The sequence below is a fragment of the Rhipicephalus sanguineus genome, chromosome 4, assembly GCF_013339695.2.
Source record: "Rhipicephalus sanguineus isolate Rsan-2018 chromosome 4, BIME_Rsan_1.4, whole genome shotgun sequence".
Taxonomy (NCBI): Eukaryota; Metazoa; Arthropoda; class Arachnida; order Ixodida; family Ixodidae; genus Rhipicephalus; species Rhipicephalus sanguineus.
In genome coordinates, this window is record NC_051179.1 from 11262661 (window position 1) to 11278613 (window position 15953).

At 45.4% G+C, this 15953-nt stretch overlaps 1 protein-coding gene across 4 annotated transcripts in view; it reads right to left on the bottom strand.

The window, feature by feature from the left end:
• LOC119389379 (Golgi integral membrane protein 4) overlaps positions 1-15953 on the bottom strand; it is a 54177-nt gene that overhangs the window by 29531 nt on the left and 8693 nt on the right. For all 4 annotated transcript variants that reach the window (XM_037656609.2, XM_037656608.2, XM_037656610.2 and 1 more), the window contains exons 6-8: positions 12693-12831; positions 8856-8917; positions 4088-4300 (exon numbers count right to left, since the gene is read on the bottom strand). In XM_037656609.2, coding sequence (XP_037512537.1) covers positions 4088-4300; positions 8856-8917; positions 12693-12831 — 414 coding nt within the window. The remainder of the gene's footprint in view (positions 1-4087; positions 4301-8855; positions 8918-12692; positions 12832-15953) is intronic.

Genomic DNA, 15953 nt, shown 5'->3' on the forward strand with positions numbered 1-15953 from the left:
TTCCTATGCTAACCATTGAAGCTGCGTCCAGATATAACGAACATTTTTCAAAGCCTCCTACTTTTACAACGAACACTTGAGACGCGGTCGCGGTAAAAATATAGCGCATACGAAGCAAAAAAAAGTTAGAGCGTGCCTTCTAAAGCGTGACAGGGGCGCGCACTCGCGCGTGCTCCGCTCCCGTTTACTTGCGACTAAGATACCCAGATCGGCGAGCACCGCACGCAGATTTCGGACGCTGCGAGCGAGGTCGCTCACTTTCCAGGCGTTTCTTCAGTGGTAGAATGGCAGTGAGGAAAAAAAAAATAGTAGGCAGCATGAAGCCTTGCGGTCAGCTTTCGCACGGTGACCTTTCCTGACGCCGTTCTCTGTAGCTACGACCGCCTGCGATGAACCAAAATTTGCCTTGGAACGCAAGAAGGCATAAATGCAAGAAGTGATAACCGCGATAACTTTCCATCGCAAAAAGGTTCACTGCGTCCCTAAACTCGTCGACGCCACAATGTGCCGCAAAAAGTCGTCCGTCTTTTCGGTAACGGTAGAGACCAGTCGATCAGTGATTATGACTCCCGCGCGATTGCGGCGATGCCTTCGCGGATAAGCATCAGAAATGAGCGAAGGCAAGGTGGCGGCCGTCGAAGAACGTGCTGTTGTGCCTTATAACTGACAACCTTATCACAGTCATCTGTAGATATCTGCTCGGCTGCGCGTGTGGCGTACACCGTACACTGCGGATTGACGGCGGTACGAGCGCGCCATGCTTAGCCATGCTGCCGTTCGCAAGTTTGCCGCCGCCGCGTCGTGCGAGACCGCTTTAAAGTGCGCGTCGCTTTGTAGAAACGAAAGTAGCTTGCTGTTGTTGAGCGGCGCGGGCACCGAGAAACGTCAATGCACTGACAGCGAGCGTATACTGCGTGTTTGACTAGGTGACAACTGAAGTGCGCCGCGCATCGTCGTGCAGGGCCGCGAGAGCATCGCGGAGACGTACAGTCGAGCCCGACTATATCGAACCCGTTTATATCAAATTATCCCGTATATCGAACAATTTCTAAACACGGTATATTTACATTGAGAATTTATAGCAAAAGTTACTGTTACATCGAACGAAAATAGCAACGACAACCGATATATCAAACTCCATGTGCCTCAAAAGTGTCCCAGCAAGTTGGCTTTCCCTCGCGGTGGCGGGGAAAACTGCCGGCGCCACCCTAGAAAAAGTGGTTTAGACCCGGCTGTGCACAGGCGAACACCCCCCTGCAAAAAATGATCCTGGCCTGCTTGCAGCGCTTACAGCCAATCAGAGGCCGTCGTGCTTTCTCCGAGGCGCCGAGGCGCCATTTTTTCTTTATGCTTGCGTGCCTGCTGCTGCCTCTTTTCCTCGAGTCCTCATTCAGCGTGGTCCGTGCTGGTGGTGTTGCCTGTTAGCGCTCTGTGAACTTTCTTGGCGCGCTGTCGTCATGGCCTCTGCAAAGAGGCAGACTTTGCCGTTCGCCGTGAAACTCGAAATCATAAATCGAGTCGAGCGCGGTGAGAAGTCTGACGTCGCCGCCACGTATGGATCGACATTCGACGAGTTCGTCAGTGCGGACGATGATGTCGCCATCATGGGCCAGCTACAAGATGAGGACTACGTTGCAGACGTCGTGCCGACCACGAGCCAAAGCGACAGCAATAAGGAAATTGACGATGACCCGTTGCCTACATCCTCCGAAGTGATTAGTGCACTTGCGTTGGTCCGGCGCTATTGCGTGAATATGGAAGGCTGCTCCGACTCGTTGGACAACGTGGAGGCGTACGTGCTGTCGCAGGCAGCGAAGTCGTTGAAACAGAAGAAAATCCAGGACTATTTTATTCCAGAGTAGGGAGTACTTTTCTTATAGGTATGTGCCTTTGTGTCATCAAATCCTATAGCAGGCCTATATCGAATTATGCCATATATCGAACTAATAAACGTTTTTTGGCGAGTTCGATATACCCGGGTTCGACTGTAGTGCGCGTTGCTTGGAAAATGCTTGTTTTCGCCGCGTTGACCGAAGAAGCTAGTCGCACCATCCCTGCACGATCCGGAGTGAAGCAAGCACGAAGAACGCACAAACGCGCGCATACGGCATACAGCAAGCGGCCCGGCAGTGACTCCGCGACCCGAGTAGGCGACGCGCTGCACGCAACTAGCCAGGGACGATCGGCTCCACGTCGCGGTACCGCGCTTCGGTGAAACGGTGTCAGCTCATTGCAAAGGCGGTTAATTCACTCGTGAGCACGCAGCGGGCGTCGCTTCACGACGCGAAAAAGCTTAGCTTGTCACCAAAGGGGTTGTTAGCACTTTAATAAAAGTGCACAAAGGAAAAAAAAAACGGCTTGGCCGCAAAGCGCAAGTTTTTAAGGGCGAATCCATACACAACGAACTACTGATATAACGACCACTTTTCGCGACACTTTCGAGTTCGTTATAAACGGGTTCGACTGTATAATATGTAGCTTTTAAAATATCAGCACCTTGTGCGCCTCTTTTGGAGCAAGATTTTTCCTAAACTGACAGAGTTACAAAGTAAATCAGCATATCACAATGGTTTGGAATGAGAACTGTATGCAATAAACAAGAATGGATGTTCTAAACTCATTTGAAAAAAAAGTTATGGTATGCTGAACATTCACGGGCGAGTCGATGTCAAGTTGGCATTTTGCTGTGAATGTGTTTGCTGCAACTCTTTCATAAATACACAAATAAATCCCCCACTCATCTCCTTCAACCTCTTCCCATCCACAAATACATCATAAACAAGCTACTCTCATTATAAAGGTTTGGACAATGGCATGAGTCACTTGGCCTTTGCGTGATGCCCTCGTGGTGTTGGCCTGCAACCCATTTTCAAGACGCACTGACAGTACAGGCCACAGCAACCCTCAGTGTGACGCCAAGCTTTAAGAACCCCAATACGGTAGTAACACCAGTACCAAGACCTGGCACGTCCAATTCGAGGTACTTCCCCTTCTTGGCTAGCTCAAACTGATGCAACACCAGACAACACCACTGACATTGCTAAGTGTGTATGGACTGTTCTTTTGTGCCTTGGCACCAAAACATGCAGCACTCTGCATCTGTAGCATTCTCAAAGGCCTCTCCCATATTCTGCCAATCAACCCGGTCCTGTGCTTGCTGCGGCCACGTTATACCCGCAAATTTCCCAATTTCATCTGCCCACCTAACTTTCTGTATCCCCCTTGTGAGTTCGCCTGCTCTTGGAATCCAGTCTCTTAACCTTAATGACCAGCGGTTATCTTGCCTACGCGCTACATGCCCTGCCCATGCTCTTTTCTCCTTGATTTCAACTAAAATGTCCTTAACACCCCTCTGTTCCCTAGCCCACTCTGCTCTCTTGTTGTCCCTTAAGGTTACGCCTATCATTTTCCTTTCCGTTGCTCGCTGTGTCACCCTCAATTTAAGTTGAACTAGGTAAGTACCGGTAAGATGCAGCTGTTATACACCTTCCCCTTGAGGGATAGGGCTAAACTACCATTCATGATTTGAGAACGCCTGCCAAATGTGCTCCACCCCATCCTTATTCTTCTAGTTACTTCTGTCTCATGGTTCGGCTCCGCTGTCACTACCTGTCCCAAGTGAACGTGTTCCTTTACCACTTCCAGTGCCTCGACACCTATTGCAAAGCACTAGGTAGCAAGGCACTAGAAGTGGTAAAGGAATCGTGTGGTATATCTTAAATATCTAGATTATGATGTTTGCTACGTGTGTTCTATGCAGAACAAGCACAGTCAAACATTTATGTCACAAACACAGAGCAAAACAACTGGCTGGATATAAAGCGTATAAAAGGTTTCTTGCTGATGTTGGAATGTAATGCACATGTTTATAACAAAGATCTGATATAACAAAAATATTACGTGTTGGACACAACTTTGTTATAATTAGATGTGACTGCGTAGGTGACTGCCTATTTTCCTTGGATTCTCATCGAGTTTTGCTCACTTGTATGTCCACACTCTAGAACCACTCACAATGGCGCAAGCAAGCATTAATATTCACACAGAATTGTACGCTTCAAGTGGCAGCAGAGTTATGAGAGTTCACCTTTGCATTGGCTTTTTGTTCACTGCCGCCTTGTGCAAGTGAGGGTGCAGGAGCAGCAGCATGTGCGGGTCCATTACCAGCAGAGAAATCAGGAGCATTGGCAACTGGCTTTTGGCCTCCACTCGCCACCACATGCTGAGACTGAGCCACATTCTGCTGTTGCAGCCTTGCATACAGTTGAGCAGTCTCAGTGCGGCAGGTTTCAAGTTGTCTCTGAAAAAGCAGCACTGTGTTCTTGTACATCTGAGCTAGCTTGTGATATAGCTACAAGCAAGATGGCACAGAAGCATTAAGAGAGGAACAAGAGTATACAGGGTCCATTATAAAAGTAATGGGCATTTTCTGGGAAAAATAGATTTCTTGATTGGACCGGCACAAATGGTTAAAATTCTTCAAAGCACTCTCCCCCTGCATCAATACACTTGCGGAAATGTGTCTGCCCAGCCTGGAAGGCGCCCTGGCAGTCGATGGGAATGTCTCTCAGGAATGTAGTAACATGCTTTTGCGTGTTTTCCATGGTCTCCCAATGCTTTCTTTTCAGCTCTCTCTTCAGTCGGGGAAACAAAACAAGTTACACGGAGCCAAGCCAGGACTGTAAGGGGGATGGGGGATCACCGGGGTGTTGCTCTGGGCCAGGAAGTTGATAACGATGAAGGACGTGTGGCTGGGGGCATTGTCATGGTGGAGCTTGACTGTGTCTGATGGCAGCCCACACACACGCAACCCGGTGTTTCAATCTCTTGAGCCCCTCCAGGCAAAAGGCTGAGTTGACAGTTTTTCCCTGGGGTACAAGCTCAAAATGGACTATTCCTCGGGCGTCAAAGAAGACAATGAGCATCCATAATGGTATAATAGTAGCACAAAAAAGACGAAGACAAGAAATGAGCATCCTTTTGATGCGAGACTTGCTCATTCGTGCTTTCTTGAGGCGGGGGATGATTTTGTCTGCCACTTGTTGCGCTGCTTCTTCGATTCTGGGTCATACTCGAACATCCAGGATTCACCTCCGGGATTTGTCTCCGGTTACAACAGAGTTAAGAAAGTCCGGCTCATTTTGAATCAAATCCAGCAATTCTTGATAGCGCAAAACTCGAAGTTCTTTCTGATCTTCCGTCAACACTTTCGGCACCAGCTTCACACAGACTTTGCGCATTTGCAGATCCTCGGTCACTATCCCATGTTTCATGTTTCACGCGGAGGCACTTCTTTCCGCTCACACTGCTCGGAGTAAATTGGCGACCAGCTGCGTTGGAAGGGCAGACTCCCCACCACATTGCCCGACCGGTTTTACAGTGCTGCCATGGATAGATGCGTCACAATAAAACCATGCGCATTACTTTCATAATGGACCTTGTATATCCACACACCTCACCATCTTTACCCCTTCAAACACGCATCATGATCGACTCTCTACAAATGCATGATAAGTGCATAAAGTAATGGCAAGGTTCTGGAGACTCAATTTAAGGCAAGTGGAAGCGTTATAAGGAATTGTGGTGTATTTTATAGCCACTGCCACTACTATGTAATTAATTATCTCATTTTTGTACAGTCAGTCATGCCATATTTCTTCATAAAATGAACTAGTTACATGCAATAGTTATCTGCTCATGACGAGCACCCCTGAAATGGTAAAGAGGAAATACAAATTTCAAAATTCTTGTCGAAGAACCCCATGTCCAACCGATCGTGTATAGCAAAATATTACAACCAAAGGTTATATGAAAGAACTTTAGGAAAGAAGAACGTTTAATTTACCATAAGCTCAGTCTTCATGGTCCTTTCCTTGTCAATAGTGCACAGAAACGGCAAAAGTATCAAAATATGGATACTGCGTCACAGAGGGCTAAACACACACCCTTAAGGTGTTTGTTTATAGAAGCCTTTGTAGACACAAAGGATTTTTACAATTTACAATGGAATAAGTTAAAGTCAAAAAATGCCAGGCCTGCGCGGAAAGCGCAGCACAGTCACCGCGAAAGCTCGAAGAGCGGCATTTTTAGAGCCCGTTATAAACTCTCTTGTGGCTACTAATACAACTACACTAGCAACGTACCCACTACGCCACAAACAATTTTTTTTAACCTCCTTGGCCACAAACGATAATTTTTGTGAAGTTGGAAGCACCCACCACGACATTACTCGTCGTTCTGCGGAGAAGCGAGGTACCATTTTTAAGGCATTATGTGCAGTTTCTTGATGGGACGACTGATGACGATGAAGAATTATGACTGAGTCTTTTGTAATGGGTTGGAAGCTTTAAATGACCAACTAGTTACGTACTTCGCATTGTGTGACGCCCGGTCGTTATTTCATTCTCCCACCACACTTTATAACATACGCTAACGTGAGAAAGAGATAGAGAAAGGGAATTAACTTTACCCTGAGGAAATGGATCATGGGAGCCTTATGGGCTTCCTTGGCAACCAATAGAAAGGCACTTGCGCGGAACCCACTACACTATAAATCATAATTTTTGTGAAGGAAGGAAGCAGCCACTACGCAATTTTTTGTCATTCTGCGCAGAACCGTAGTATCTGCTAAACACCTGTGAGGCATTATGCGCACTTTGTTGATGCTGTGGCTAATGAAGATGAAGAATTATGGCAGAGCTCTTTGTAATGGGTTGGAAGAATTCAACAACTCACTCGTTGTGCAATTCGCATTGTGTGACGCCTGGTTACAGAATTTGCATTGTGTGACACTTGGTTGTTATTTTACTCTTCTACCACGCTACATTACATATGGTAATGTGGTTCCTTCCCGACATGACTGTATAGGGTCTTTTTGCAAGGCAGTTTCAAGCACCGGCATGGCTCAGAGGTTGAATACTGGGCTCCCACGCAGAGGGCCCAAGTTTGAACCTCGTTCCATCCTGTAACTTTTTTCTTATTTCGTTTTTTTTTTTTTTTTCTTATTTCGAGCGATAGTGGTTACGGGCACCGGCGGCGGCGGCGGACAACTACGGCGCCAAAAATGGCCGGTGAAATGATCTCATAACAGCTTTCGCTGTAAAAGGCAAATGAAGCAAAATGAATGGCAGATTCCCACGCAGATCCCACGCACTGTGGGAATTGGTTTCGTGTGAAGAAGTCAGTGAGCCTATTTTTCGCTTGTAGCCACGCGTTACGAAGTGTATCGATGTCTAAATTTGGTAGTTAAGCGCATATTGTTAGCTCGCCAAGCATGACAACTACACTGGTGTGTAAAGGGTAGCTCATGGTCTGACATAACGTTGGAACTCATGTTGGAGTAGAGATATTGGAGGGAAACAGCGTGAAAGACGAAAGACCAGGCAGAGAAGGACACAAACAAGTTGGAGTAGAGATGTCAGTTATATTGCAATGAAGTGCATGCTACGGTACAATGATGCGCATATTGTAAGTAGCAGTTGTCGGTGATGTGCATATCATAAGCAGCAGCCACATGCATCAACTATATACACAAAGTGCCTTACAGATGCGTAGCGGGTACCTCACTTCTCTGCAGAATGATGAACTATGGCATAGTGGGCACTTCCTTACTTCACAAAATTATGATAATTTATGGCGAAGTGGGTACCTTTCAACTGTACTTGCAGTAGTCGCCCCAAGACAATTTTTATTCAGAAACACATTTAAAAAAAGTAAACTAGCAAAGTCATCAGACCATGTAACAGGTGCTACAAACCAAAAAAAAGCTTTTCTGTTTGTTACCCTTTTTTTTTTTTTTTTTTTTCGTTTGCAGCACCTGTCACATGGTTTGATGACTTTCCTAGTTGACTTTTTTCTTTTTTCTCATCTGAACTAAAATTCAGCTGAGAGTCAGCGCATGTCGTGTGCACTTTCGTCCATCGTTGTTTCTTGTGAGCGCTGCACAGTCCCAAGTGTGCATCTATACCAACTAGCTCCGTTTTCCCTTCCAAGCCCCAAGAGAGCTAACCACAGGCTCTAGAGAAGCCACTCCTCCAGCTTTCACTGTGACTATGCTGCGTGTTCCGCGCTGGCCTGGCGTTTTTTGTGCGAGCCAGTGCACAGAGATATTCAGCCTGCAGATATCCTAGTTAGACCTGGCACGCGAGACGTATGCAATAGCCAAACGACATTTAGCTATCTTCATAAGACTTGTGCTTATTGCAACACCAAGCCAAGCACAAAATTCTAAAGGAACTCCCAGGAGGACCATGCTGCTCCCATCTATTTTTACCATGCTCTACAATCATTCAGAACAACCTTCCATTGCACATCACTACTTCAACAAAAGCAAGTTCCAGGAGCTGCTGCTTACTGAGCACATTGACAAACTTAACCTTTCAGTTTTTCTTTTGGCAACTTTATTTGTGGATGTTTTTAGTGCACATGTACCACTTTTTCTCTTTTTGCTTTTGTTGTTGACAGATGATTAATTATGACTGAATTGCATCTGTCATTCTTGACATTATACAGAATTTGTATTAACTAGTGCGTAACAATCTTGTTACTATTATGTGCTAGAGCCCTATTATACATGCACTGTAACATGTTTTTCTTTTCAGTTATACACTACTTTGTTCGTGTAATATTATTTTCTGATTTTCTAATCACATTTTGTTTATTATGTTTACCATTCGTTGTCATAGTTATGTCACAGTGTTTGCAGACTTATCTCTCTAGGCAATACCCCTCTGGGGGCCCTTAGGGTTATTTCTGAAATAAATACAAATAAAACTTTTATCTGCAATTAAAGAACAGTAAAGGGTGAACCTCTCACGCCCAGTGAACAACTTTAAAACAACCCGCGTGCTGCTTACCTGAAGCATCAGATCCAACTGTCCTTCAGTCTTCCTGGCCTGCAGTGCCTCTTCCAATTGCCCTATAATTAAGACAAGCATGTTACTACAAGCTTCATCCACATTGGAACATAATATAAAGACTTCCTTTCACGCAACCTGCATGCTAGCCATAAGTCCAGCTAGTACCACAAGTAAGTGTCTTTATAAAAACCTTGTGCTCAATTGTATCAGCATTTTTCATTACTACTGCAACATTTATTGCAATCGCACAGAACTGAACATTCATTACCCACTGTGAAAGATGGCAAAGAATACTTTGTTTCAACTCTTTCTCTTCAGGTGATGGACTTTTTCTTAAACACCTACACAAATTTTGAGGAAGAACATATGGCCAGACACAAAATTTCAACTGCTGAGGAGTGTCGCGAGCTCTCCAAGACCTTTACTACGCATAGCCATATTTATTATAAGTAAACACTGCATGAACTGCAGAGAACAGACTACAATGTCGACAGCTTAACCAGTACACCTATGCTGAAGCTCAACTCTGTCATGCCTACGGTATCATATTTGTTTCCCTAATTATTGACGGAAAGACCGCCATTACATTTTTTTATGTGTCGTAGTGAAGTTCAAGCTATACATATCTTAACAGAGTATTTATTAAAGAACTCATTCCTACAGTAATTACATTACAGCTCAAATAACATTTCACTGCTCTTCATTCACAGGTGCCCTCTCGATGGCCACAGAAAAAAAAAGGAACGTAGTGTTCCAATTTTTCCTCAGGCTTAACTGTCTGGAGGTATTGCATGGTTGGGGACAGTGCCTTGCTCCTGCCTGCCAGCTGCATCAGAGAAACCTCACACATTCATTTGCCTGCAACCACGTGTTGTGAAAGCACTCGCTACACTAATAAAAAAAAGGAAAGAGAGAGAATGAAAGAAAAAATAAAATGTTGTGGCTTTCAGTTTGTGCATGTGTCAAGCCAAGGATATTGTGGAGAAACAAAACAAATACAGGAAGACTGTATGGCAGACAGAAGGACAACCAAAATGGCCTCATGCTCCACTGTGTTCCTTAGAGGGGGCCCTGCAACACTCCCTTCTGACATGGTCACAAAACACTGTCCATTGGTAGTTGAGGCTTCTGTGAACATGTGAGCAAAATATTATAGCACTGCACGTGGCAGCAAATTTACAATTACATTTCGAACACAGCTAGAAATCGCTCGCTCTTTCTCTCGGTAAATTACATAACCAAAAGGCCCGACTAAGTCAAAGGACGGAAGGACACAGTCACTGACTGATTTGATGATCACGAGAACATGCTCAAGATAATACAGTCGAACACGGATATGTCGAACCCATATATATCGAATTTTCGGCTATATCAAACTCGAAATCCCCTTGAAAATCCTTTGTAAAAGTATAGAAATCCGCACGTCTATATCAAACGGTACTTTTACCCGCCATCGGATATATCGAACGCCGCGCGAGCTGGAAGGCGCGCTTCGGCACTTGCTGAGCGCCGCGACCTTCGCGGCACCGCGCCTCAGCCGACACCCGAAATGCTCGAAAAACGTGAGGGCAAGAGGGCTCGGACTGTACTCCTGTTTGGTGCGTTCTCCAACTTGTGAAAGGGCTTTTTTTTCTTTTTTTTTCTCTCTCTCTTTCTCATACTTTCTCTGCGTTACCGTCGGCTCGGAGAGCAGGAACAAAGAAACCGACGGCCTCTTCCTTCCAACTTTTCTTTCTTTTTTTTTTGTTGCAGCTTTGTGAGTTTTGATCAGCCAACCACAGGCCGCCCCTTTCGCATTTGCTCAGCCAACCACAGCTCACGCCTTTCGTACATCGCTGCTGCCCTCGCAGGTAGCCCGGGCGCCCGGGTAGCCATGGCCACCATCACGACTGATCGTGAGCGCTTTGTTGGCGGAGCTCACTTCCGTGAGTTGTCGCATACCACCGCATTCCTCTTTTGCATGCGTGCTCCTCTGCGAGCTCAAAAACATCGAGCTGAAGTTTCTGCTGGCCAACACGACAGCGAAGCTGCAACCGCTCGACCAGGGCATCATCAAGTCCTTCGAGGTGGGCTACAGGAGGTGACTCCTTAATAGGCTGCTGGTCAACATCCGCATGGGCACTGAGCTGAAAGGTTGACCTGCTTGGTGCCATTCAAATGGTGATGGGCACCTGGCGAGAAGGGAAGACGGACACGGTGGCCAACTGCTTCCGGAAGGCAGGCTTCGTGACGGTGGAATTTGCGGAAACCGGTGAAGACGGCGACGACAAGCACATAGACGATGCATTTCACGAGTTGTCGTCCCTCATCCCAGCTGCTGTTCCACCCGAAGTGTCTGCAGACGATTTTGAGAAAGCAGACTGCAATGTTCAGGCTGTTGCGAGCCTCGCTGATGAGGACATTGCAGCTGCGGTCGCAGGGACCCAGGATGCCCAGGCCGACAGCTCAAGTGACGACGAAGATCGTCCGGACAAGGCGGCGGCTACAAGCGCGTACTCTGCCGCTGAAGTGGCCGCAGCGTTCGGCTCGATTCGCCGTTTTTGTGGCGACATGGAGTGAACCGGGCTGTCCCACCTGGACACCCTCGATAAGATCAAGGCCAGCGTCTTCAACTTCATTTCAACGATGAAGAAGCAGGCCAAGATAAGCGATTTTTTTTCGCGCAAATAAAACATTTTGTTGCGTCGTGTGTGTGGAATTAGTTGTCATTCTTGAATGCGCCGATTGTAGGTGATCGTATTTGAAGTTTAAGGCGCGAATAAGACACGGACGAAGATAAGGAACACACACACGGAGCGCCCCTATCTTCGTGTGTTCCTTATCTTCGTCCATGTCTTATTAGCGCCTTAAACTTCAAATATGTTAAACCAACAAGCCCAGTCTGCCATTCTTACATAGGTGATCGTCCGCCACTGGTAAGGTCTCGGGGCCTGTATTTTTTTTATATCGAATTTTTCATATATCGAACTAATTTGAGATCCCTTTCGAGGTCGATATATCCATGTTCGACTGTAGCGCTTACTGACATAGCTTCTTGACCCTTGATCATCCTCTGCTATGTTGCTTCCAGCGTGCTTCTCAGTACAAAACAAGAGAAAAAGTGCTTAAAGGGGTACAGACACAAAAATTTTGGCCCATGTGTTTTTTTGCTGCAATGTGTTGCTGGGGGCCTGTTAGTCATAACACCGCACATCGTTTGCGGCAGTGTACGACAGATAATTAATTACAGGCTCCTCATTACCGACCAGTGTCAGTTTTGGTTTCAAAAATGACAAGCCTCCGGGTGCAACTATCACCACCTAGCAGGTGAAGCACTCGATCACGTACACAAAGAACTGTGACGCACTTCTGTGCGTTTCGCGAGCAGCCACCGAGAAGTAGGCTGCTGGAGCGAATGCGGCGAAAAAAAAATGGCGGCGATGACGTCATCACAACTTCGTGCACCGTGGTCGCATGAGGGAAGTAGGGGGGTCACCGAGGGTCACCTTTGAGGGTGTCAATAGTGCGAGGGTGCTGATCGCTCACGCAAGCTTCAAAATTCATTTAAAATACCTCACAAGCTATATTCGCTGTTGATATTGTGCAGATGATATACGCATGTTCACGGGAATCGATCCGGCAGGCTAGCTCGGCCGCGACATTTTGTGCCACTACCCCTTTTAAGCATGCGTCCAATCCCTTACTCGTTCACACTTGAAAGAGTCAAAAATACTTTTGTGGCAATAGACTTACAAAGCAATAAATTCTGATAGTGAGGTCATTCGATGATTACATGGCATTGGCATTGTGTGAGAAGTTGTCATGAATAACGGAGTATGAAGGGCTGCAACTCACTCGCTAACTTTGCCTTGGAGTCCCTCTCCTGTTGAAGCAGAGCAACATGGTTGGCCAACTCGTTGTCGACTTTCTCCTTCTCCTGATGAAGGGTGTCAAAGCTGCTCTTGAGATTCTTGAACTCCTCTGCTTGGGAAGCCTTGAAATAATTATTGAAAAAGCAAAAAACAGTTCAGGATCCAGCTCCATAGCAATTTTCACAATGTGATTCAATCACATCACTTAATTCTTGCACAGCACAGTTCTGTGAAGAAGCCTGAGACATCAACCAGTATTGACAGTGCATCAGCCATAAAAGTTTGCCTACGACATTTCAAGACATGGTTTGCATTTTCAACTCTTGCCTCTTAACACAAGGCCCATCATTACACACATTGGCATCATACCATCACCAAAAAATACAAGGTTCTGAACATGTAGCTAGACAATGTCATTACATTCAACTAAGTACATGCAAAGCACACAAATAGGTTAGGTTAAGCAGCAAAGAAGGACACTACATGCCCCCTAAACAAAGCTAGTGAGAGCGCTTGCAATGAGCAAAAAATGCACAGGTATACTTTGCCATAGAGTTTCCTATAAATACACTAGAGGGAACTCTGGTGCTAGTGTCTATGGGAGCTGCAACGCATGGCGCTTCAGCTAGCATGGGAATGATGGGTAGTACACGGATTTGTCTAAACTTTGTTCTTTCGGCTCCATTTGACTCCGCGTCGCCTGCATCCACTTTGTCGCAAGACAAAGTTTAGCAAAAGAGTCCCACTTCACCACTTTAGCCTTTTTAGGCTCACCAATTCATATCTGGTCCCGGAGTTGACAACAGTCCATTCTTTTATCCGAAACGAACACCAAAACACAGCAGTAAACAAGGCCACAAGAGTGTTCCAAGACGTAAGCATGCAGATTAGGCAAATCCTTGTGCTACCCATCATTCCCACGGTGGCTGAACGATTGCAGCGCCAGGGTTTCCTCTAAGTAATTGAAGGAAACTCTATGTACTTTGCCCTGCACACTGGCCACATGAGAACCACCATCTTTGAGGTGGTTTCAAGGAGTTTAGAGAAACCTGCTAGGATAGTTTTTTGCATATTGTGTGTTTGTGGTCTGTAATGTTGCCATCAGTGATAAAGCTTGTGGACTCTTGTAGAGCCTCATCCTTTTACCATCATCAGCAGTAGATCACAGTAAATACTACAACTGGTTGATGTGGCAAGTGTGGCAACAAAGTGAAGATCGTGGTTGCAGGTTTCATGCATTGCAGTACATGGACACAGCAATGTTTCGAGGCTTTGCCCGCAAGAGTCAACAAATGAATCTGCAGCTATAAAAATTACCAAACCTCAGTACAGATTAATCTCCTCAGTACACATTAATTTAATGATAGGGGAATGAGTTCCACCAATCTGTTCAAGCAGAATCCTGCTTTGAGCTAGCTGGTATTGAGTCATAATTGAAGAAAACTTTACCACCGCAAAGTAAACGAGGAAACAGAAGCACAAGCAACAGGGCAGGCCCTGTTCGCGCTGTTGACTCTTAGTTTAGCTTAGGCCGAAAAAGATTTCCATCTACCTCATCATTTGATAAACTGAGAATTTAGCGGGTTGGAGAAAAGATGAGCACATCACTACCCCAGAAATCCTAAACAAGCCACATTTGGCTTGGTATATCTCTAATTTCAATACAGGGTTCCACTGCCAAAATTCATGCATTAAACGGCGCTTGCAAATGGCGCACTGTTTGTTCTGCCTAAAGTTTTCATTTTCCTCTGCCTTGCAAGGAGCCTCCTGGTACGAGCGTGTGATGCGCCAGCACTTCATTAAATCAGAAGTGCAGTATATTATTACCTCATTAAATCACACACACACAAAAAAAGAAGATACGTGGTTTTCAATGGGGCCTAGAGTTCATTACATGAAAAAATTTCATTACATGAAGAATTTCATTAAACTGAGGTTCGTTATATCGAGGTTTGACTATAAACCAAATTTGTTGTTGGCACAAGAAATTTCAAATAAATTTTCTGATGAACAAAATTCAGGAGATTCTTTGCAAAAATTTGGAAGGCTCCCAGGTGACCACACATTTCTTTCTGTCCGAAATGTTCTAGCAAATCTCTGTTTGAAATGCAGTAAATAAGCACGTTTTTTTTTTAATACATTACAGATGGTCGCCAAAATGGCTGGGATATTTGGCACGGAATGACATTACTGCCTCTCTTGCTCCAAAAAGCCAAATTTTATTACACATTACATCATGACCACTGCAAGGCAGCAGTCTGCAGTGTCTTGCATCAGTGGACTCCATCTCCTAGTCACACCTTCTGCGGTTCTTGATTGCTTCACCTTCTGCTTGGTACCTCCCAGTATGATCCCTAGATGACTGACTATTCGTTTTATCCTTTGTATGATTTGCCCAATTTAGATTTTTAACAGCAATAAAACATCAGTTGCATGATCCTGCTCTGAGGTCCACAGTGTCTTTCTCTTAATATTACACCTTCACATTCAATTTCATTACCCACAGCCTTGAAGTTTCAGTCCTACATGTAAATACCAGAATAAAATGCCAATCCTACCAGTACAATAACATCAATTTTGAATATCCTCGTAGCAGCATCAAAATCATATGAATTGATTCGGTATGTGGCTAAATCCAAGCTTGACACACTGAAGCTAAACTGAACAAGGAAGCTTCATAGTAGGACAAATATGCACGCATCACCAGATTCACAATACACCGCTAGAAGCGCACAAACACCCAGTACACCACTCACTCAAACACCACACTGCAGACAAAGTCTGCTCAGACTTACTGCATTTTGCGTGTCATTGTGACTGGAATTTTTTGAAGTAGCATTCTGAGGGAGAAAATTGAAGCCACACTTTTTATTGCCACAGCACAAGTTCTCACACCACTCAGTCACATTTTCAAAGCCCTCAGCATAGTCTCACCGAAGCACGAGTGACGTGTTAGAGTGATCAGACCTCCTTTGCATTCTACGGCAAAGACTGACCTACAGCTACAAAGAGTCGGGCAGAAATTCACTACCGAGAAACTGTCATCTACATGCATAGCATTCTAGGACGTTACTTATTGGGCTTGTAGAAATCACCGTATCCTGCAAAGCATTTTTCAGCACATCTGTTGCGCAAAGGGTACCATTCGTCGATTTACTTCACTTCCACGGACAATAGCTGCCAACCAGTGTACACATAGTGGTAATTAAGATGGGTCTACACATAAGCCGATTCAAGTGGTGTG